This window comes from Anomaloglossus baeobatrachus, chromosome 12 (assembly GCF_048569485.1).
Source record: "Anomaloglossus baeobatrachus isolate aAnoBae1 chromosome 12, aAnoBae1.hap1, whole genome shotgun sequence".
In the NCBI taxonomy this organism is placed as follows: Eukaryota; Metazoa; Chordata; class Amphibia; order Anura; family Aromobatidae; genus Anomaloglossus; species Anomaloglossus baeobatrachus.
The window spans coordinates 39,962,830-39,985,614 of NC_134364.1; the positions used below are offsets into that span (position 1 = coordinate 39,962,830).

Here is a 22,785-nt window from a genome sequence, read left to right on the forward strand (position 1 = left end):
ACGTGTGCGTAATTCATGCAGTTATGCTGCGCTCTGCAGCGCAGCGTAACTGCATGCGTCCTGCGTCCCCTGCACAATCTATGGAGATTGTGCAGGGGCCGTGCGCACGTGGCGTCTTAGAGCGCAGCGCTTCGGCTGCTGCCCAGAGCGCGCGTTCTAAGAAGTGACATGTCACTTCTTCCGTGCGCTTTGCCGGCAGCTCCTGCTCTGTCTATGGCAGGAGCTGCATGCAGAATGCACGTTCTCTGCCGGCACCATGCGCTTCAGAACGGAGCTTTTCAGCTGCGCTCTGAAGCGCACCTTTTAGGTGCGGTGCAGAGCGCACATGTGCGCACATAGCCTTAGTTGTAAGGGATTTGTGAAATCTAATATAGATTCTGATGCAAGTTGGAATAGAGCCTAAATTGCCAATCCAAAATAAGTCGTCATTGTAGAGTCTTAAATCTGCACAAAGATTAAGAAAAAAAGAGTAAAAGAACAAAGTGCAGGACTACTGTAAATAGTACAAAAAATACAATTGTATTGATCTTTTTAAAAAGCCATAATCTTATAATATTAAAATCATATATAGAGACGTTAAAAAAAACAAAACAAAACACTTTAGGTCTAAGGCCCGATTCACACGTCAGTGAAAAACACTGACGTTTTTCACTGGCGTGTAAAACACGCACATGTCCCTCCTTGTGCCGTGAATTACGGCACACGTGGGTTGTCTAAGTGCAATCCAGGCTCCGTTCTCCGTGGCCCGTGATTGCACTTAGAGATTAACTCACCTGTGCGCGCTCCCGCTCTCCATGGTGCTGATCGCTCCCGCGGTGCAGCATCCGGCCGGCGCTGACCCCCGCAGCAGCTGCTTCCGAGTCAGCTGTGTCGTGCATCATGAATATGCACGATAGTAATGAGCCGGCTTAGAAGCAGCAGGCTGCACGGGCTGCAGAGGACATCGCTGGAGCCGGGTGAGTAAAAATGATTTTTATTTTAAAAGCACGTTTTTTTCTGGCACGTGTTTCACGGACCACACCACTGCGTGGTCCGTGGGACATCAGTGATGCCAGAAAAAAATGGACATGTCTCCGTGCGGCAATCACGGACACGCGTGAACGCTGCACGGAGACATAGTCAGTGAAAAATCACTGATGTGTGAGCAGACCCATTCATTATAATGGGTCAGCGTATGTCAGTGATTCTGGTACGTTTAAAAAAAAGCACAAACGTACCAGAATCATTGACGTGTGAAAGGGGCCTTAACTGTAGTCTTGTAAAAAAAACAACAACAAAAAACAAAACCGAAAACAATTTTCTTTTGTGGCAGGATTTCATAGAGTTTAATTAGTATAAAGTGAATATTCCATTATCTTTGTTAACACCTAATCAGAAAGTAGCCTAATGTAAACTTAAAGTGGCTCAGAGCTGTAGCCGTGAAGGAAGTTCTCGCTTTTCATGTGTTGGTACGCTACAGAAATATAGCATTCCTGTGTGTGTTGTGATGATTCTGTGGAGGATCTCTCTATCTTCAGTTCAGCCACGTTTTGCATGGCACCAGCTCCTTTCGACCCCAGGATAAGGGAACCACACCAGCTTTTGAAAACAAAATTATTTTTATAAGTACCTCACCATGCATCGGCAGCAACAGGAGATTAGCTTTAGATCTCTTCTACACAGTACAAAGGCACGTTTCCAACGGTGGCCTAAAGCTGCATTACAGCTGTTTTAGTCCCAAAGTACCTCCACTCGCCCGCTTCAGAGAATACTGCCACCACTGTAGATTCCTGGTAGACTCTTGCTCCCTGATTCTCCTAACACACACACCCATGGTTGTTATTTATTCTCTGACGGTGTCTTTTGCTCATGCATTGCTCACTAATGTAAAATAATTTTCCTGGTTTAGCATTATTGTATGTGATTCAGTGGATGCAGAATGTTCTATATCTTATCTTAATTTAATTATTTTAATTAGATGGTCCACACACAGAACCACTCGATCACCAGCGGCTCCATTGTTCCTGTAGCGCCAGTGTTCATTTTATAATTTCCAGTAAAATAATTTCTATTGCTGAGGGTGGTATACAGGTGTATCATAGAATAAAAATACCCTTTAAAATCAGATTTTTTTTAAGATAATATTAAAAATCCCAACCAGTGAACTTTAAGGTGAAAAAAGCAGATACAGGGTAGGTATAGATATTGAGAGCACATATTATCAAGCGAGAAATTTAGGTAAGACTGCTAATGGAGTCTTTGTTCAGGGTAAATCCAGAGGCACGGGGCCAAATTAGGTATCTGCGCAGATATAATAAATAACTCAGACAATGATCATGAGACGTGTTCACTGTTTGAGCCAGTATAGGCATCTGACTCGTGTATTCAATAGCTCAAATATCAGTATTATATTTCAACCTTCAGACATGTACAAAAGTATCAATCTGTCTTTTCTCACACACCGAAACAGTAAAGGGAGGTGCGTAGGGACATAGAAACCCACATTTCATCCCACAGATAATACATTCCCTCTTTGTGTGAAACCACTGATAAGCATGAATACCCTCTCTGTTCATTGTTTGTACATTTGTCCATTCGTCCTTGGTTAACTCTTTCTTGAACATACAGCTTAGAATCATATTATGGCGTCTGTGCGATTGTCATATAGGCACACAGATAATTATGCAGTGACATCTATATTTTGATTATTTACATACACAGATAATCTTATTACATTTGAACAAACAATCTATAGCCCAGGCTACCTTCACAATATTACTCTTCTCTGTAAATAGACCGTTTCAAAAATTTGTAGGTCAAGAGCTTCTCATGGACCACAAAACCTTGACGTGTTTCCCTCTCCTCAAGGTTCGTCATGAGGTCGATGAGGAAGCAAACCTTAATAGGCTGCTCGCCATATAACCCTTATTAGTCAAAATTCATAGAGCCGGTTCCCAGCATGGTGATATATATAGCCAGCTCACAGCACAATGGCCACATAGATTGTGAAAATGCTAACCATATAGCTCATACATTGCTCACTCACTATATCCTAAATGACTTTGAAAGAGCAACTGACTCACACTGTCTATCACTCTTCCCTGTCTTTATTTGCAGAATTGACAGAAAGAAGGATAAAACTGAAAGAAAAATCCTGGACAGCCAAGAGAGAGGATTCTGGGATGTGCACCGACCTGTGGTATGTCTAAATATTCCGTGGCTCGTAAGTAGGGAAAGAAGCATTTTTTTTTCTTTTCAGATGAGATATATTACTAAGCCTCCTATACGGCTTGTACTACTGATTCCTACAACCTGATGAAACAAAAGTGAGCTTTTAAACATTTAATTTAAATTTTGTTAAATAACATTCACCCTGTTGTCCACCTTTGTAGATATTTTAAAATTCGACTCAGCAATTTCCTAATTGTATTTCTCAGAAGTTTCAATATCAACCAATATAGACACCGCCTTTTAATAGAATTGTCATAGAGCTATATGAAACGATGTTTACCATTCCGCTCTACAGTGAACTTGGGGGGGCTACAAGATTTTCAATTATTCTGCTCAATTCAACCAAAAATCATTGAACACAATCTATTTAGAAAGCAAATGAACTTGGAATAATATGAAAACTTGTATGTATTAAATGGGTTTTTCCATTCATATATTTATCACCTATCAATGAGATGGTTGATAAATGAGTGGTAATTCAGGCCCAATCATTGGATCAACTTAATCCTTAGATCAGGAGCTCCAAAGCCCTTTGTGTAAATGCAGTGATGGTGCACATACTCTGCAATCACTCCATTCACATCCATGGGACTGATGGAGATAGGTGATAAAAGTATTAAGTAGGAAGACGTCTGTACAATGATGATAATCACAACATTCTCAAGTTCCTCCTACAAATGATATTTTTATGAACACTTTTCATAGAATTGTCCACAAGTGCACAGACTAACGACAACACTATTCTTAACATACGGGCAATTCATTGGTTGGATCATAGCAGTCAAAAGGCCCCGTCACACGCAGCGATATTGCTAGCGAGCATACCCGCCCCCGTCGTTTGTGCGTCATGGGCAAATCGCTGCCCGTGGCCCACAATATCGTTCGGAGCCGTCACACAGGACTTACCTGCCTAGCAACGTCGCTGTGGCCGGCGAACCGCCTCCTTTCTAAGGGGGCGGTTCGTGCGGCGTCACAGCGTCGTCACTAAGCGTCCGCTCAATAGAAGCGGAGGGGAGGAGATGAGCGGCCGTAACATCGCGCCCAGCTCCTTCCTTCCTCATTGCCGGCGGCTGCAGGTAAGCTGTAGTTCGTCGTTCCCGCGGTGTCACACGTAGCGATGTGTGCTGCCTTGGGAACGACGAACAACCTGCGACCTCAACAATCGATTTTTTGAAAATGAACGACGTGCCAACGATGGACGATTTGGTGAGTATTTTCCATCGTTAACGGTCGCTCGTTGGTGTCACACGCAACGACGTCGCTAACAATGCCGGATGTGCGTCACGGAATCCGTGACCCCGGCGATATATCGTTAGATACGTCGTTGCGTGTGACTGGGCCTAAAGTCTGTATCTAACATTGCACGTATAACTGTTAAAAGCTGAAATGCTGGAATATTTTTTTAACTGAAATAAATACAACTAAGCAATTGCTAAGTAGAACTTTTAACAACTGTTTTATTTTGTGATTTATTTTCTGCCATCGCCATTATCTGCAAATTAGCAGCCTTAAGCAGCTCCCCTAATTTCATCTTATGAATTACATTTTTGCAGATCCAATGATGATTCATTATTTTTAGTTAAATGTTTTATTTTAAGCTTCTCAGATAATATCTTCGTACATTTTTCAGGAGAGCTGAAAAGAGCAAACTTGAGTACGGATGCAGATAATGATTTACATAGGTTAAGAGTCAGGGAAGTTCATGCGTTAGGAATTATGGTCTAAAGGTAAAGCTGAACTCTACACCTACAGTTTAAGGATGCAAAAAGTATTTTCTTTTGGAAAGACCCAAAGGTCTGCATAAAAAAACCATAGCTACCAAATGAAACACAACATTAATGAGGAATTGTAACCAGTATTAGCATTTTAAACTGGTGACATCATAGAAAAGTAGCTGGAGAGCTAAGTATGTCTTTTCTCCATTGCAAAGTTATTAATTTGTAAAGTTTATCAATTATGAGAAGTCCAAAAGGAAATTACTAGGGATTCTTCTCTATGGATGTGTACTTTGTCCACTGCATGACACTGGCCAATCATAAGCATGCATCTACACACAGGAGAAAAAAAGAACACGCCAAAATAGGCTAGAACACATTTTCGCCAGTGTAAGAGATTTAATATCAAGCATTCTGCTTTCTTCACATCTCTCACTGCAGACCTGTGTATGATTACGAAGTGCTGGGAGCAGAGCAGAGATAAGTGTTATTACATACACCTTTCAGCTTTTATGTCAGGGCAGTCATTGTTTGGGAAGGGAATATATCAGAGCTGACAACTCTGTGAGGAGAGCTGCATTGGCTGAGTTGTTTGTAATGTGACAAAGCTCAGCTTTGCTGTACTAACCAGTACAGTACACAAATAGCTGTGAGATAAAAGCTGAAAGGTGTCTGTATCACATTCATCTCTGCTTTGCTCCTTGAAATTTGCAATCACATACAACTCTACAGTAAGAGCAGCAGAGAAGACTCTCCTGTGTAAGACACGTAATGTTAAGAAGTCTGCTCTCCTCACTGAGCTTTCATTACAAACACTTCTAGCAGCTCTGCTCACAGAGCGGTCAGCTCTAGTGATGGGCGAAGTCGAACTGTAAAGTTCGGAGTCTGTACCGAACACATAGTATTCGTGCACATGATCCCGAACACAAGCTTTCCTGGGAAGGTCGTGTTACAGTTCAGGTCCAGTTTGGTTCCAGGGGCTGTAAAAAAAAAAGCACATTAGTAAAAAACATTATGATTATACTTACAGGTCTTGCTACGCGTCCTGCATACCCACTCAGCCGCTGTCTCCCAGTCGCTTATTCTTCCGGGTCCGATCATTAACTTCCGGTGGTATTCACTGCACTGCTGTTACTCGTCAGTCTTTGGCTGTTTTTGGCCGTGTTCGTGGTGATATAAGGGTTCACCCGAGTCCATGGCTGCCATGGACTCGATTGAACTTTGACTGTCACTTTGCGAGTCTTGCATCGGTATCACCCGGCATGGTGCGCACTCTCCCAACAAGAGTGGGTGGGTTGCATGTATTTCCATGCAGCTGAGGTGCTCCTGTTAGGAGAGTATGCGGTGTGTGATGCAATGCAAGACTGCATGAGTCATACACAAGTGGAATCATACCCTTGCTGTCAGCCTGCTACTCGCTCTGTATAGATGTTTGTAGACTACGTCGCTCTAAGGATTTTTTTTATAATAAATATGGAGTCTCTAAATGTTTTTTTGTTTTATTTCTAATATTATTTTTTTTTCTATGTGTTGTGTCTGTTTACTAGAAATTCATGGTGGCCATGTCTAATTTGCTGTGACACCATGAATTTCGGGTTTAGTACCAGCTGAAAATACAAAGCTGGTATTAACCCCTTTATTACCCAGCATGCCACCGCCATCAGGGCCGCTGGAGGAGTCGGGTAAAGTGCCTGGAAATGGCTCAAAGAAACAATGAGCCATTTCCCGGGCCAGCTGCGGGCTGCGGAGAATCCCAGCCCCCAGCTGCCTGGTTTTACCTGACTGGCGATCAAAATACGGCGGGAGCCCACGCATTTTTTTTAAATTATTTTTTTAAATAATTAAAAAAAAATTAATTGGCTTCCCTGTATTTTGATTGCCAGGCAAGGTAAAGCCAGGCAGATGGGGGTGGCAGCCCATAGCCATCCGCTTTATCTGTGCTGAGAATCAAAAATACCGCAGAGCGCTACATCATTTTTTTAAATTATTTATTTTTATACAACTATATATATAGACCACGTCCAAATTTTCAGTTTTTCTGATTTTTCTCTTTATAGGTGTATTTTTGAGTAAAATGTAAATTGTTGTTTAATCCTATAAACTACTATTTTCAGAAAATGAATGCAAATTTTTTTTCTTGGAAATTAGGACACATGTTGTAAGTAGTTTATGGAATAGAAGAACAATTTACATTGTACTCAAAAATATACCTATAAAGAGAAAATTCAGAAAAACTGACAATTTGGAAGTGGTCTTTTGATTTTTGCCAGAGCTGTTTTATTATAAGGTTTTTAGTCTTTACTTATACAGTAAATGTAGACTGACTATTGTTTATAAGCTGCAGATAAATAAACCAATTCCCCAAACAGATATTAACTAAATACTTTTTGAAAAAAAAAAATGGTATTGTCTAAAGTGGACATGCTTTTCATGGATACAATATAGTTAGCTTTTAAGGGGAAGAAGAAAAAGAATATAAAATAAGAAGAAAGAAGCAACAAGGAAGAGGAAGAAAAAGAAGTTAGACATGATTAAATTAAGCTAGTGTATGCCCATGAGTAAGGCGTTATCTCCGAAACGCGTAAGGCAGGGGACTTATTAGGTCCACATCATGGTACATATTTGATTTTATCATGTATGTGATTTCTCATAAAGAAGACAGAATTTTTTATGGAAAATGTTGGTACTGGACCTTCCTTTTTTCTATTTGACTTGTGATAGGCGGTAGCCAGCCACGTCTGCACACCTGTGGGTCTGCAGAACTAACAGTGAGCTGTCTCCCCACCCCTGTTTCCTGTGGATTACATAGACTCAGAATAAATCACTTGTACTAGCAGAACGTACAGTGTGTGTGTATATATATATATATATATATATATATATATATATATAATATATATATATATATGTATATATATATATATATAAATATATATATATATATTTGTATAACAATAAATAATAAAAAAAGTGATGAGGCGCTCCACGGTATTTTTGATTCTGAGCGCAGATGAAGCGGATGGCTACGATCTGCCGCCCCCATCTGCCTGGCTTTACCTTAGCTGGCAATCAAAATATAGGGAAGCCCATTAATTATTTTTTTTTACTTAGTTAAAAAAATAATAAAAAAAAAATATACGTGGGCTCCCGCCGTATTTTGATCGTTTGATCGCCAGTCAGGTAAACCAGGCAGCTGGGGGCTGGGATTCTCTGCAGCCGCCCGTGGAAATGGTGTATTTTTTCTTAGTGTCATTTCCAGGTGCTTTATCTGGCTCGTCCAGCAGCCCTGATGGCGGTGGCACGCTGGCTAATAAAGGGGTTAATACCAGCTTTGTATTCTCAGATGGTACTAAGTCCCAAATTCATGGTGTCACACCAAATTAGACATGGCCACCATGAATTTCTAGTAAACAGTAAAAAGAAAAACACAATACAAATTTTTTTTATTAGAAATAAAACAAAAAAAACATTTAGAGACTCCATCTTTATTATTAAAAAATCCTTTGTCCGACGTAGTCCACAGGGAAAGCAATGTCAGCTCTGCTTCATCGGTCTGTACAGACAAACGTGAGTAGCAGGCTGACAATGACAGTGGCAGTGATAGTCAAAGTTCAATCGGTATTCACTGCACTTCTCGTCGCTCGGCAGTCTTCGGCTGTTTGGAGCCGTGTTCGCGGTGACGTCAGGGTTCACCCGAATCCATGGCTTAGTTCTTTTTCCTGTGTGTTGCTGCCAGCTTATACAGGGGAAGAAGTTTACAAATCTCTGATTATGACTAATTGGACTGATCATAAACTATAACCTAAACTTTACACGTCAATATCTACGCAATGGAAAGGAGAAATTAATAAAAGGGGTTTTTTTTACAAATTCTAAGTTTAATACATTTTCTCTTTGTTAATGAACTCCTATGTGTTCCATTTATTTAGCCTGGTTGTGTGAATACCACAGAGATGGACATAAGAAAGTGTCGTCGAATGAAGAATCCACAGAAAGTCAAAAAGGTATGTCTGGTAGTATCCTGTACTACTTATTCACCTCCTTTTACACATTTCACCATCATTTATCATTTTTCGGTGCAGTGCATATTTATCTCTTTCTAAAGATCTTAGTTACCAGGTTTTTTACTCTATTGGTAGCTAATCTATACAAGGACCTGATGATGATATTTACCATATTTTTTAGGCTATAAGACACATTTTTTTTTAACAAGAGAGGTCCTGATAAAAAGTTTGTGCATTTTATAGCCCGGAGGCAGCTTCCTGTGATGGAGGAAAACCCTGAAACCGTGTCTCCCTGGATCACAGAGAGCTGCTGTCTCCCCCTGCTGTAAACCCATCTATGTGATCGATGCAGAGCATGAGAGGAAGCTGCCAGAACCTGAAGGTTTGTAGTTGCAGGAGGTGAATAGTGGAAGGACCTGCCACACGAGTAATTACAGGACCTTTCAAGTCATTGATTATATGATATGAAATGTCCTTCAGTTAACAGAGTAGAAGATCCTTCAGCTGCTCAACTCCTGCAGCCTCCGTTCAGATGCTGATCAGGAACTACAAGATCTGGTATATATATAATATGTTGTATGTGTGTGTACATGTGCATGTAGCAAAGCTGTGTATGTAAGTGTAACTGCATGTAGCAGGGCTGTGTATGCAAGTCTAAATGTGCATGTAGCAGGACTGTGTATGTAACTGCCAATATACTTATAGTGGAGATGTGTATGTAAATGTAAATGTGCATGTAGCAGGGCTGTGTGTGCAAGTGTAAATGTGCAAGTAATAGAGCCGTGTGTTTAAGTGTAACAGTGCATGTAGCAGAGCTCTGTGTGTTTAATACTGCAGAGAAACACTAAGAATAGATTTATTATTTTCTAGTCTACACCATTACATTAAAATTAGTGCTATTGACCTCTCCACTTTACACCCCCAGGGAAGTTTAAAAAAATAGAACTTTTTTTTCCCATTTTGCTGTCTAAATCTAGGGTTCATCGTTTGGTAAGGAGTGTCTTATAGTCCAAAAAATACGGTAATACGGTAGTTGCACACATGTTAAGGCAAAATCTCTGCAATATAGCAACTCTCACACAACTTCAGTGTTTCCTACGAGACAAAAATATCTATAGGTGACTTCATTAGCAAGAATCACTAGAATTTGATAATTATAGTTGGTTTAATGCTCGTTAGCAGATAAGAATGTTGTTACTAAATAAAAAAAAAAGTATGCAAACACAGGACTAATATTACAACCGTACAATGCTAGATCCAAGTCCTGAAGCCAACATAAGGAATTAAAGTACAGTTATCTCTAATTAAATCCTTTCTGATTGGAGTTGTTCATTTTTCTCATTTTTTTTTTCATATGGCCCAGACCACCATGGAGACTTCTTTCAGTCACAACTTGTCTGCTGAGCTTGTAACATAGGCACATTTGACTTCTCACATTTCCTGCACCATCCCCACATGTTCCCAATCTACATAAAATAATTATCCTTCTGCCAACCCGCCAATTTTTGTTTGTTGCTTTATCATTTGACTCTGTTATTGTTAATAATAGAGTAATAATGCCACTTTTGTGCCCTTACAAATTAATAATGTCCTTTTCTGCCCTCGTAACTTATTAATACCCTTCAGACAGTAATAATGTCACACAGGTGCCTCCTTGATTCTGTAATTTCCAGAGTGCCCCTTATAAAGTAATTATGGTCATTGAGTACCCCTTTAAAAAGTAATAATTCCCTGAATATCAACTTAAAAAGTAATAACACCTCCTAAGTGCCTCCTTTAACGGGAATCTGTCAGCAGGTTTTTGCTATATAAGATGAAGCCAGCATGCTGTAAGGATTAAGACAGAAAGTTCAGGCTTGCCTGTGTTGTCACAGTCTGATCTATTGTTTATTTGCTATGTTTTGTAGGGATTCAGCTCTGGTAGGCGATGGCAGGGAGGCAGTAAAGAGGCATACACAGGTTTTCAGTCCAAAAGTCAGTGTTTTATTCATACTGGCTACAAACTTAAATACACCATCTTACTTCAGACAGGAATGAAAACTAAAGTCCAGCTTGTTAAACAGCACAGCAAAGGTTCTTGAGGTGCCAGTCCATTCAGTTATATCATTCCCACAGAACCTGCTTCAGCTTTCCAGCCCAACCACCCACTATATTGAGACGTTCTGGCTGCCTATTTATGCTGTGCTAATCTTGCAGCTGTGCAGCCTGGGCGTTTCCCCAAAAACCTAAAATAGGAAAGAAGGTTCATGCTGGGTTTGACCTCCTTCCCTGCTGCTCACCAGTGCAAAAGGCATTTTCTAGGTGGAATATATCTCACATCCACCACCATACTCTTTACTGCATCACAGTTTGTCTGGCACACCCCCTTCTCTGATTGACACCTGATTGTCAATGTACAATCTTTATAGAGAGCCTGGTGTGGGCAGAGACAGCTCCCTTGGGCTCAGCTATATTACTAAAGCTAAAAATGTGCATTGTGACAGGACGGCTGCACCCAGTAATCTAAATATGTATCATTGGATTCAGGATCTCTTTGCCTATATCATGCTGCTCTCAGATGAGGTAGCCAAAACCTTCTGAAGGATTGCCTTTAAAAGTAAAAATTCCTCAGAATAAAACTATGAAATGTATGTTTCCGGCCAAGTTTAGGCCTGTAGATGCTGATACAGTGCCTTGCAAAAGTATTCAGCTCCCTTGAATTTTTCAATCTTTTCCCACATTTTAGGCTGCAAACATAAAGATAAAAAATTTTATGTTATGGTGAAGAATCAACAAGTGGGACACAATTGTGAAGTTGAATGAAATTTATTGCTTATTTTAAACTTTAAAAAAAAAAAAAAATAACTGAAAAGTGGGGTGTGCAATATTATTCATCCCCTTTAAGTTACATAGGTTGAAAAAAGACCTAAGTTCATCTAGTTCAACCTTCCTCCACCAATTCTACATTTTGTTCCTAAGTCACTTATAACCAACAATGTTGTGTTGTGAGGAAATCATCCAGCCCTTTTTTAAAAGCTGTTATAGTGTCTGCCATTACTACCTCTTGTGGTCGGCATTCCACAGTCTGACTGCTCTAACTGTAAAGAACCCTTTTCTATTTAGCTGTCGGAATCGCTTTTTTTCTATTCGCAGTGTATGCCCCCTGGTCCTTAGAACTGTCTTTGGAAGAAATAAGTCATGTGCCAGTCCTTTATATTGACCACACATGTATTTATAGATATAAATGAGATCTTCTCTAAGAGGTCTTTTTTCTAAGCTAAACATATCTAACTTTTTCAACCTCTCATCATACGGGAGGCCTTCCATTCCTTGTAGTAGTCTAGTTAGCCGCCTTTGAACTGATTCTAACTTCTGTATGTCCTTCTTAAAATGCGGAGCCCAAAACTGGATCCCATAGTCCAGATGTTAATACTTTGTAGCGCCCCTTTTTGCTGTGATTACAGCTGCAAGTTGCTTGGGGTATGTGTCTATCAGTTTTGCACATAGAGACTGAAATTCTTGCCCATTCTTCCTTTGCAAACAGTTCGAGCTGAGTGAGGTTGGATGGAGGCGTTTGTGAACAGCAGTTTTCAGCTCTTTCCACAGATTCTCGATTGGGTTCAGGTCTGGACTGTGACTTGGCCATTCTAACACCTGGATACGTTTATTTGTGAACCATTCCATTGTAGATTTTGCTTTATGTTTGTGATCATTGTCTTGTTGGAAGACAAATCTCCATCCTAGTCTTAGGTCTTTTGCAGACTCCAACAGGTTTTCTTCAAGAATGGTCCTGCATTTGGCTCCATCCATCTTCCCATCAATTTTAACCATCTTCCCTGTCCCTGCTGAAGAAAAGCAGGCCCAAACCATGATGCTGCCACCGCCATGTTTGACAGTGGGAATGGTGTGTTCAGGGTGATGAGCTGTGTTGCTTTTACACCAAACATATCGTTTGGCATTGTGCCCAAAAAGTTTGATTTTGGTTTCATCTGAGCAGAGCACCTTCTTCCACATGTATGTTGTGTTTCCCAGGTGGCTTGTGGCAAACTTTAAACAACACCTTTTATGGATATCTTTGAGAAATGGCTTTCTCCTTGCCACTCTTCCATAAAGGCCAGATTTGTGCAGTGTACGACTGATTGTTGTCCTATGGACAGACTCTCCCACCTCAGCTGTAGATCTCTGCAGTTCATCCAGAGGGATCATGGGCCTCTTGGCTGCATCTCTGATCAGTCTTCTCCTTGTTTGAGATGAAAGTTTGGATGGACGGCCGGGTCTTGGTAGATTTGCAGTGGTATGATACTCCTTCCATTTCAATATGATCGTTTGCACAGTGCTCCTTGGGATGTTTAAAGTTTTGCAAATCTTTTTGTGACCAAATCCGTCTTTAAACTTCTCCACAACAGTATCACGGACCTGCCTGTTGTGTTCCTTGGTCTTCATGATGCTGTCTGCGCTTTAAAGAGAACCCTGAGACTATCACAGAGCAGGTGCATTTATACCGAGACTAGATTACACACAGGTGGCTTATATTTATCATTATCAGTCTTTTAGGACAACATTAGATCATTCAGAGATCCTCAATGAACTTCTGGAGGGAGTTTGCTGCACTGAAAGTAAAGGGGACGAATAATATTGCACCCCCCACTTCTCATTTATTTTTTTAAAAAGTTTAAAATAAGCAATACATTTCGTACAACTTCACTATGGTGTCCCACTTGTTGATGATTCTTCACCATAACATTAAAATTTTTATCTTTATGTATAAGCCTGAAATGTGGGAAAAGGTTGAAAATTTCAAAGGAGCCGAATACTTTAGCAAGGCACTGTAAGTGGCAGATCATGCAAGGGATCTTTGGCCCCAATCACCATATTACTAGAATTGTTTTGATGGATGTAAAATATTGAAATAATCTAATTTTAGACCCTTTTGGCTCTGTGTTGGATGGCAGAGAAAAAAAGAGTAGTACTAGCAAAACTAAAGCCCTATGGGTGGTAATACATATTTCGATCCTTAGCCAGTACACTTCACTTCCTCCCAGTGCCTCGGGGCTTCATTCCTGCAAGTTAAAGTGATGATTTCCAATCTGAGGTTCTAATGCAGAGCTAATAGGTAAGAACAGCAGGAGGATGTCTTTGAAGATGAAGCCTATGTGAATAAATTCTTAATGAAGTGTAGATAAAAGGACCATAAAAGATGTTTTAGATACCAGGGAAAATATTTGCCTGGACCTATTATAGAGTAATACCAGGAAAACAATTTAGGAAAACACATTGCAATCTTATATGATGTTACATTTACTATTGTGGAATTAATATAAATAAATGGGTTAAGTAGGAAAACCCATTATCATTCATTGTTGACTGATTTTAAGTATAAAGTGGAAATCAAAGGCAAGTATGAACAGAGCCACGGTCTAATAGCGTAGGGCACATTTTGATGTAATTCATATTTCCACCACCTTATTTTGGTCTTGTTAATCTCTCAACGATCAGCTATTATTAGCTCCAGCAGAGGCCGGATGAAAATATTTAATGCGTATCAGTCGCAGCTGATAACCGCAGATCAGCTTCTATTCATTTAGTACCGGTACTGAACTGCAGTTCTCAGAGTGGCTGCTAAACATTAAAGCTGTGCTGTTCTGCTCCATTCATTGTTTACATAGGGCTGCCGCCCAAGGCAGCTGAGCGGTGCAGGTGTTAGGTGTTGGAGCCCCATCGGGACCGATTCTAGCTTTCCTGCTGAATAGGGCGAAAATTAAAATGGCACCCCTTCCTTCCCATCTAAAAAAAAGAGGGACGCTCCTTGAGGGGCTCTTGATGATTCACAGTTTGGGCCAACAAGATGGTTTCGCAGACGATCCAATCCATGCACTCTCTAAGGCCTCTTTCACACGTCCATGAAAATCACGCACGTTTTTCACAGACGTGTCAAAGGTGCGTATTGCCCCCTGTGAGCCGTGTTTATGGCACACGTGTGTTCTCCGTGTGTTATCCGTGATAACACATGGAGAATGGGGACTTTCTACTCACCTGTCACTGGCGTTGCTGTCCGTGGTGCTGATCTTTGGTCTCCGGTCCCTCCGACTTCCCGTTGCTGCTGGTTCTGGCCGCAGTGAAGTGAATATGTAATGAACATAATGAGCGGCGGTCGGAAGCAAGTGACAGCAACGGCAGAGACAGCAGGGCAGGAGAAGGTGAGTAAAGTTTTTTTTTTTCTCGCAGACACATGTGTTTTCTCCGGTACGTGTCACATGGAACACATCCGTGTGGTCCGTTTGAGTTTCGTGTGACATCCGTGATGCCGGAGAAAAACGGACATATCTACGTGTGGAGCACACGGGCACACGTATGCTCCACACGGTCCATGGTAGAATACGCACGTGAGCGCAGACCCATTGATTTTAATGGGTCTACGTGTGCCCGTGTCTCCGGTACGTGAGGAAATGGACCAAACACGTACCGGAGACACAGACGTGTGAAAGAGGCCTAATGCTGCATTATATGAGGCAGATTTCATTATGTAGCAGAGGAGTGCAGCTGTATTCAAGCACTTACAAGCTCTACAGATAAGATCTTGTAAGCGTTGCATTTCTTTCAAAGAGATTTACCACTTCTGATAGACTATAAAAGTGGCCATCAACAATGCAACAGAGAGGATTTTTTTTATAAGAGGTAAACTATACAGGTGCTTGTTTTTCCAGGCACTTTTTCATTTTACCCATAGATGAAGATGAGACAACCCATTTAATATCAGCAGTGAGTAAATTGTAGACAAACCAACACTGAATAAACTAAAAATGTACACCAGGAGAAAATGTGCCACACAACTATGGATGAATAAACCAGATACATAAATATATAACAGCAGTGGAATGAAGTAATACCAGCAATGAATAAACTATACACATAAATACAGATCAGCAATAAGAAATATGTATACATAACATAAGTATATACTGACATATCTGTATCCACATCCTGGTTTCTTAACATAGTTACGATAATTTGCAGTAATCATCCATCATATGCCATTTGCATTTAAAAGGAATCTGTCACCAAGTTTTTGTTCCCCCATTTGAGAGCAGCATCATGTAGAGACAGAGACCCTGATTCCAGCGATGTGTCACTTACTGAGCTGTTTGCTGTCATTTTGATATAATCAATGTTTTCTCTGCTGCAGATCTAGCAGTTATACAGAGCTCATGAATATGCTGGACTACCTGGCAGCACGCCAAGTAGTCCTGTAATAATAATCTACTGCTGATTAAACAGTGATTTTATCAAAACTACAATAAGCATCCCAGTAAGTGACACATCGCTGGAATCAGGGTCTCTGCCCCTACATTATGCTGCTTTCAGATTAGGTAGCAAAAACCTGGTGGCACATTCCCTTTAACAATCTTCTTCCATTCTCCCCCTTCACTGTTGGTAAAGTAAGGCCCCACATTAAGTGATATAATATTCACATCCCATACTAATTTGGTTTGCAATCCACAAATAGAGGCAGGTAGTTATTAATGGTGACTAGTTGAAGACACAACAAGCCTCATAGGAATCAGTGTGTGCCTAAAAAAGACACCGTCAGCAGCGCAACACAAAGAGTGCAACTTGCTGTCATGCTGTGTTCAGGACCACACTCGTGGGGTGGCATGGCGTCTTTGGACTCTGTTGACATTGCAGAGTCCAACAGGCAACCTGATCTCTTAGTTGCTCAGCCTCAGCCGGGCATCGGCTGAGTCTTTTCCACTGCTTTCCTTACCTGCAGGAGTTAATTCCTGTGGAGTGGTGTGCGGCTCCTTGAGACTTAGGTTGCTAATGCCGATTCAGCTGTCTCCTCCGTATTTAAGGCTGGGGAGTCTGTTTGTTGCTGCCGATAATAGGTACAGCTTATGCTTCTGTGATTCCGATCTTTGTAGCTAACCTATTGTTGGTGACCAGTTGTTTGCTGGTTGAGTGGTGTTGAAGTTTCTCCTCTGTGTGTTTACTTCCTTCCTTATGCTTTATTCCCTGCCATACTCATATAGTCTCTCCTTTGTGTTTGTGTACTGTGTGTATGAGTTTTGTTTTTTTACTCTGTCCGTGTAATTTTGTGGGTTATATTATAGTGTGTCCAGCCCACCCCAAGGGTGGGGGAGAGGGGGAGTAAGAACAGGGCTTGGACAGGAGTCAGGGGCACGCTGGGTGCTCAGACCTGGCTACCATCAAGCGTACCTCTGAGATAAGGGACAGTGCAGGGACCCCAGTCTGAGGGCCAGTATAGGTGTCCCTATTTAGTCATTTTATACCCCTTGATAGATGCACAACACAGGGTCCGTCTGAGATCAATCAGATTATATTCGGTGGAGCTCACTGTGATAAGTTGAAGTGTCCCATCTGTATAAAACTGTAACTGGGTGAAAACGAAGATCTGCGCTGAGACTCTGCGTCTCAGTCTTAAGCGGGCTTTACACACTGCGATCGTACCCGCCCCCGTCGGTTGTGCGACACGGGCATATCGCTGCCTGTGTCGCACAACCTCGCTTACACCCGTTACACGGACTTACCTGCCCTGCGACGTCGCTCTGGCCGGCGAACCGCCTCCTTCCTAAGGGGGCAGGTCGTGCGGCGTCACAGCGACGTCACACGGCAGGCGGCCAATAGAACCGGAGGGGCGGAGATGATCGGGTCGTAAACATCCTGCCCACCTCCTTCCTTCCGCATTGCCGATGAAGGCAGGTAAGGAGATGTTCCTCGCTCCTGCGGTGTCACACATAGCGATGTGTGCTGCCGCAGGAACGAGGAACAACATCGCTAACATCCTGAAAACGATTTTTTGTTTCAGGACAACCTCTGCACGGCAAAAGATTTTGCCCTCTTTTGCGATTGTTTAAGATCGCTCTTAAGTGTTACACGCTGCGATCTCGTTAATGACGCCGGATGTGCGTCACAAACAACGTGACCCCGACGATAATTCATTAACGATATCGTAGCGTGTAAAGTCCGCTTTAGTGTCGAGAGACATCTCAGACCGTCGCCTAAGGCATCTCGCTCATCTCATCTCAGGACAGGTGTGGCCCTGACTCCTACAATTGGATATTACTGACCTATGCTATGGACAATGAACAGTTTTCGTACACAATGTTTAACGAACTTATGAAAACAAGAATATACTGTGTAAAATTATTCCAGTAAACAATGCAAAAAAAAAACCTCCTCATGGCACAGTCTTGTGATATTGAAATGAAAGAGTATATCAGAATCTAATATATATATATGCCTTGGATGGTCCGTCTGTGAAAGTGAACACCTTTCTCTCTGCTCTTCTCTTATTTCAGTCTGTATACGGTGTATCAGAGGACTCTCAGTCACAAAGCCCAGTGCACATGGCTTCCCATGTGGTTAGAAAAACGACAAAAGATGACTTGCGAAAACAGGTTAGTACATTTGTAAATGGATCTCTTTTAATGAAATTTTCCTAGACAAGATATTTATTACTCATGTACAAGGCCACCACCTCTGGGACCACAAACCAATCCCTGCAGTGGGGGTCCTGTGTCCTCTTGTAATGTGTTTAGGAGCTTAAATTAAATGGTGGCCAAGCTTGTTCATTGCTGACCCAATTCTATTGGGATAAGGGAAGGGAAGGTAAGTGGCTGATTCTGTCAGTGGGAATCCCAGCAATAGGTGGGGGGTATCAGTAATACATTTATTACCAATGCTGTTAATAGGTAATAATTGTCTTCTGGGTAAATCTATTTAAACTGTGACCTCTGTTTTATTCCCTGCATACAATTTTATGTTCTTAAAGGGAGTTTTTCATGCCAAAAATGCATCTTAAACTACTGTACAGTGATCTAGGGAACTCCGCCCTATAAAAATCATACTTGCACAGTACTAGATAGTGGTACAGTGCCTCAGAAAAGAACTTTTAATTGAAATGCAAATGAGAGGTCTTCAGTTCACCCTTGGTGTCGCCAAGTGCTTGGTGCAGCATTAGGCTATGTGCACACGCTGCGTTTTTATGACGCTGTGGTTTTGTGCATTTTTGGCCGCTAAAAACGCACAAAAACGCACCCGCGGCAAAAAATGCACGCGTTTTTACCGCGATTTGGTGCATTTTTGGCTGCGTTTTGCTGCGTTTTTTATCTGTGTGTTTTTCTGCATTTTTCCAATGCATTGCATGGGGGGAAAATGCAGAAAAACGCAGGAAAGAATTGACATGTCCATTTTTTTTTTTTTTAAGCTAAAAAACGCAGCTTAAAAAAAAGTTGTGTACGGACAGCAAAAATGAAAACTCATAGACTTTGCTGGGGAAGCAAAGTCATGCAGTTTTGAGGCCAAAAACGCACCCGAAAAACGCGCAAAAACGCCGCGAAAAACGCACTGTGTGCACATAGCCTTAGACCCCCTCATTTTGCATGTTGAGAACCGCCCCACACACACACACACACACACACACACTTTTGATTAACAGCTTTTGCTGCCCAAACCAAACACTGCCCCCTTGTGTTGCCTTTCTCACCTATATCCCCTGTATCAGGTTGTTTAAAATTAATTTTGGTGATGACAGCCTCTCTTTTAATTAATGTTGTTCTGATACCTTTAACATTTGTGATTTGATTTATGTTTATACTTGAGCAGAAATACCTAAGAAAATAAATCAAACTGATGACTGACACCGGCACAGAGTGGTGGGTGGGGAAAGGGGTGAATATATATTTTGTATTAACAGCAGGCGCAAGATTACAAATTTTCCAGGGCTTTCAACAACACAATAGGGCAACTGTCATGCGCTGTTCGGATCCGCACACGCGGATTGCTACTATGGTGTCGGACTCTGTTCACATTGGAGAGTCCGACAGGCAACCTGGTCTCTCCTAAGTGCTCAGCTTTGCTAGGCATTGGCTGAGTTGTTTCACTACTCCCAGCCATGCAGGAAGGAGTTAAGTCTTTTTGGAGCAGTGTGCAACTCTTTTGAGAGCCAGGTTGCTAATTACCATCCCTAGCTGGTCTCTTCCTATTTAAGGCTGGGAAGTGTAGTAGGAGATCGCCAAACATAGCTTCAGCATAGCTCCAGCGGTCCCAGTCTCAGTGGTTATTCCATTCATGGTGAACTACAGTTGCTATTCTTCGTGGTGTGAACATTCTTCTGTTGTGAATGTATTCACTTTCCGTTTCTTTATTCCCCTGTACACATATTGTCTCCCCATTGTGCAGTGTGTACGCGGTTTCGTTCCCTTTTGTCCGTGTCTTTTCTGTGGGGTTTTGTTATTGGGTTTCCACCACGCTCCCAAGGTGAGGGAAGTAAGATCAGAGCTCGGACAAGTGTCAGGGAGTCAGGGTCACTCTGGGGGCTCAGACCCGGCTACCATCAAGCTTACATCCAAGATAAGGGACAGCGCAAGATCTCTAGTCTGAGGGCCAGCTGAGGAGCCCCTGTTCCATCACTACATACCCCGTGACAGCAACACACAGCATCCAAAGTTATGTATCCTGAAAGGGCTGACCAAATCCTATTTCAGTATACTATTAGTATTATGAATCACAGTTCGGACTTATTTTTGGAGTAGGGCTTATAATTTGAGCACACTCCAAAAAGGCTGAAAAATCGTGCCAGGGCTAATTGTCGGGGTTGGTCTTATATTCAGGGGAAATACAGTAGTTCTTAAATAAACAATATGTAGTGCACTCGTACAATCATCTGAATGGCCAAAATCAGAGGAGAAACAAAGTAACAAGTAGAAAAAAAAGACTGCAACTTTAATTATGTTGATGTATCATTTTTTTTAAATGAATTAACATGAAATTTGTGTTTGTTTGTTTGTTATAGATAGATTTTCTGAATGTTCAGATAGATCGACATTGTTTAAAGATGTCCAAAGTAGCTGATAGGTAAGTTCGTTGTGCATTTTTTTCAAAAGTTAGTTACAAATCTTATTTATGACAGAATAGGAAAACTACACAATGGATACTTAATACTATGCTTTCTTAAAAACTTTTTAACATTTTTGCAGCACATACATGTTAGTTGCATCTCTTTGCTCTCAGGAGTAATGTTTTTATTTACTATTCTTTAAAGGTAACTTGTCATCTGTTTTTCCGAATGCTAAACGATTTGTGCCACCTAATCAGCATCCTAACCACTTGCCCCTTACAAAGCAGTCCAATGCTTGGAGTTTAAACACTTAAAGGGAACCTGTCAGATCCAATATGCACCCAGAACCATGAGCAGTTCTGGGTGCATATTGCTAATCCCTGCCTAACTGTCCCAGCCTATAGTAGCATAGATAAAGAGGTCTTTTGAAAAAGTATTTCTAAAGATCCTTTATGATATGCTAATGAGCACAAGGACTAGTCTCAAAGGAGTTATTTCCCCCGATTTGTCCGCCTTCTTAGCATGTTAGTACGCTCACGCTTAGGGCATGCTAACATGCTATTCAATGCCCTGCATCATCGGCGGTGACGTACATACCTGTACCCGTTGTCACCGCCTTAGCCCCCGGGTTTAGGGTCAGTGCCCATGATCAGAAGTCACCACACTTCTGGTCATGTGCACCAGACCTCTCTGAAGCCGGGACGCGTACATCCGGCTTCATAGTGTGCATGACTGGAAGTGCCTGGACTGCTGATCATGCGCACTGACCTTAAAGCCGACGTCTGAGGCTGTGATAGCAGACACAGGTACGTGCGTCACCGCTGATGACACTGAGCAATGGGCATTGAATAGCATGTAAGCATGCCCCTGTGGGAGTGCTAACATGCTAAGAAGGCGGACTAGTCCCCTCGCTCATTAGCATATCATAAAGGATCTTCAGAAATACTTTTTATAAAGATCACTTTATCTATGCTGCTAGATGCTGAGACAGCTAGGCAGGTATTTGCAATATGCACCCAGAACTGCTCGTGGTTCTGGGTGCATATTGCACCTGACAGGTTCCCTTTTATAATACATCTTTATATGGATTTCATGTTGGGTGTAGTTTCCAAAGTGCTATCGGCTCAGGGGAATTTTTCCTGTATTAATACCACAAGGGCTCTGTCAGTGCTCAAAAACATTTCCAGCTATCATTCTCCATTCCAAAAACAAAATGGCACCTCATCCTTTCTGCTTGCTCAAACATCACATCACAATATTAGGTGTTGGCATCTTCAGAAGATATTAAAAAGTTTCATTGTTTTTTTTTCTTACATCTTGTGAAAATTAAAAACGTGAAGCAAAACAACATTTTATTAGAAAAAAAATTATTTTTAGTTTACACAGCTCAATTTCTATACATTTTTCATGGCCTAATTGTTATACATTCTCTGGGTTCAAAATACTCACTGTAAGGGTGGCTTTACACGCTGCGACATCGCTAGCCGATGCTAGCGATGGCGAACGTGATAGCACCCGCCCCTATCGTTATGCCGATATTTGAAGATCGCTGCCGTAGCGCACATTATCGCTATGGCAGCATCCCACGTACTTACCTGCTCGCCGACGTTGCTGTGACCGGCGAAGCGCCTCCTTTCTAAGGGGGAGGTTCGCTCGGCGTCACAGCGACGTCACTAAGCGGCCGCCCAATCAAAGCGAAGGGGCGAAGATGAGCGGGACGAACATCCCGCCCACCTTCTTCCTTCCTCGTTGCTGGCGTGTGGTAGGTAAGGAGAGGTTCCTCGTTCCTGCGGCGTCACACGTAGCGATGTGTGCTGCCGCAGGGACGAGGATCAACTTCGCCCAAGCGAATTGAGAGAGGACCCCCATGTCAACGAGGAGCGATTTTGGACGTTTTTGCAATGATCCAAAATTGCTCCTAGGAGTCACACACAACGAGATCACTACAGCGGCCGGATGTGCGTCACAAAATCCGTGACCCCAACGAGATCGCTGTAGCGATCTCGTAGCGTGTAAAGCC

The 22,785-nt window shown here is 41.8% G+C and overlaps 1 protein-coding gene across 2 annotated transcripts in view; it reads left to right on the top strand.

Annotated features, from left to right (window-relative positions):
- RGS6 (regulator of G protein signaling 6) overlaps positions 1–22,785 on the top strand; it is a 538,337-nt gene that overhangs the window by 475,568 nt on the left and 39,984 nt on the right. For both annotated transcript variants that reach the window (XM_075331066.1, XM_075331067.1), the window contains exons 9-12: positions 3,097–3,178; positions 8,855–8,929; positions 18,226–18,324; positions 20,721–20,782. In XM_075331066.1, coding sequence (XP_075187181.1) covers positions 3,097–3,178; positions 8,855–8,929; positions 18,226–18,324; positions 20,721–20,782 — 318 coding nt within the window. The remainder of the gene's footprint in view (positions 1–3,096; positions 3,179–8,854; positions 8,930–18,225; positions 18,325–20,720; positions 20,783–22,785) is intronic.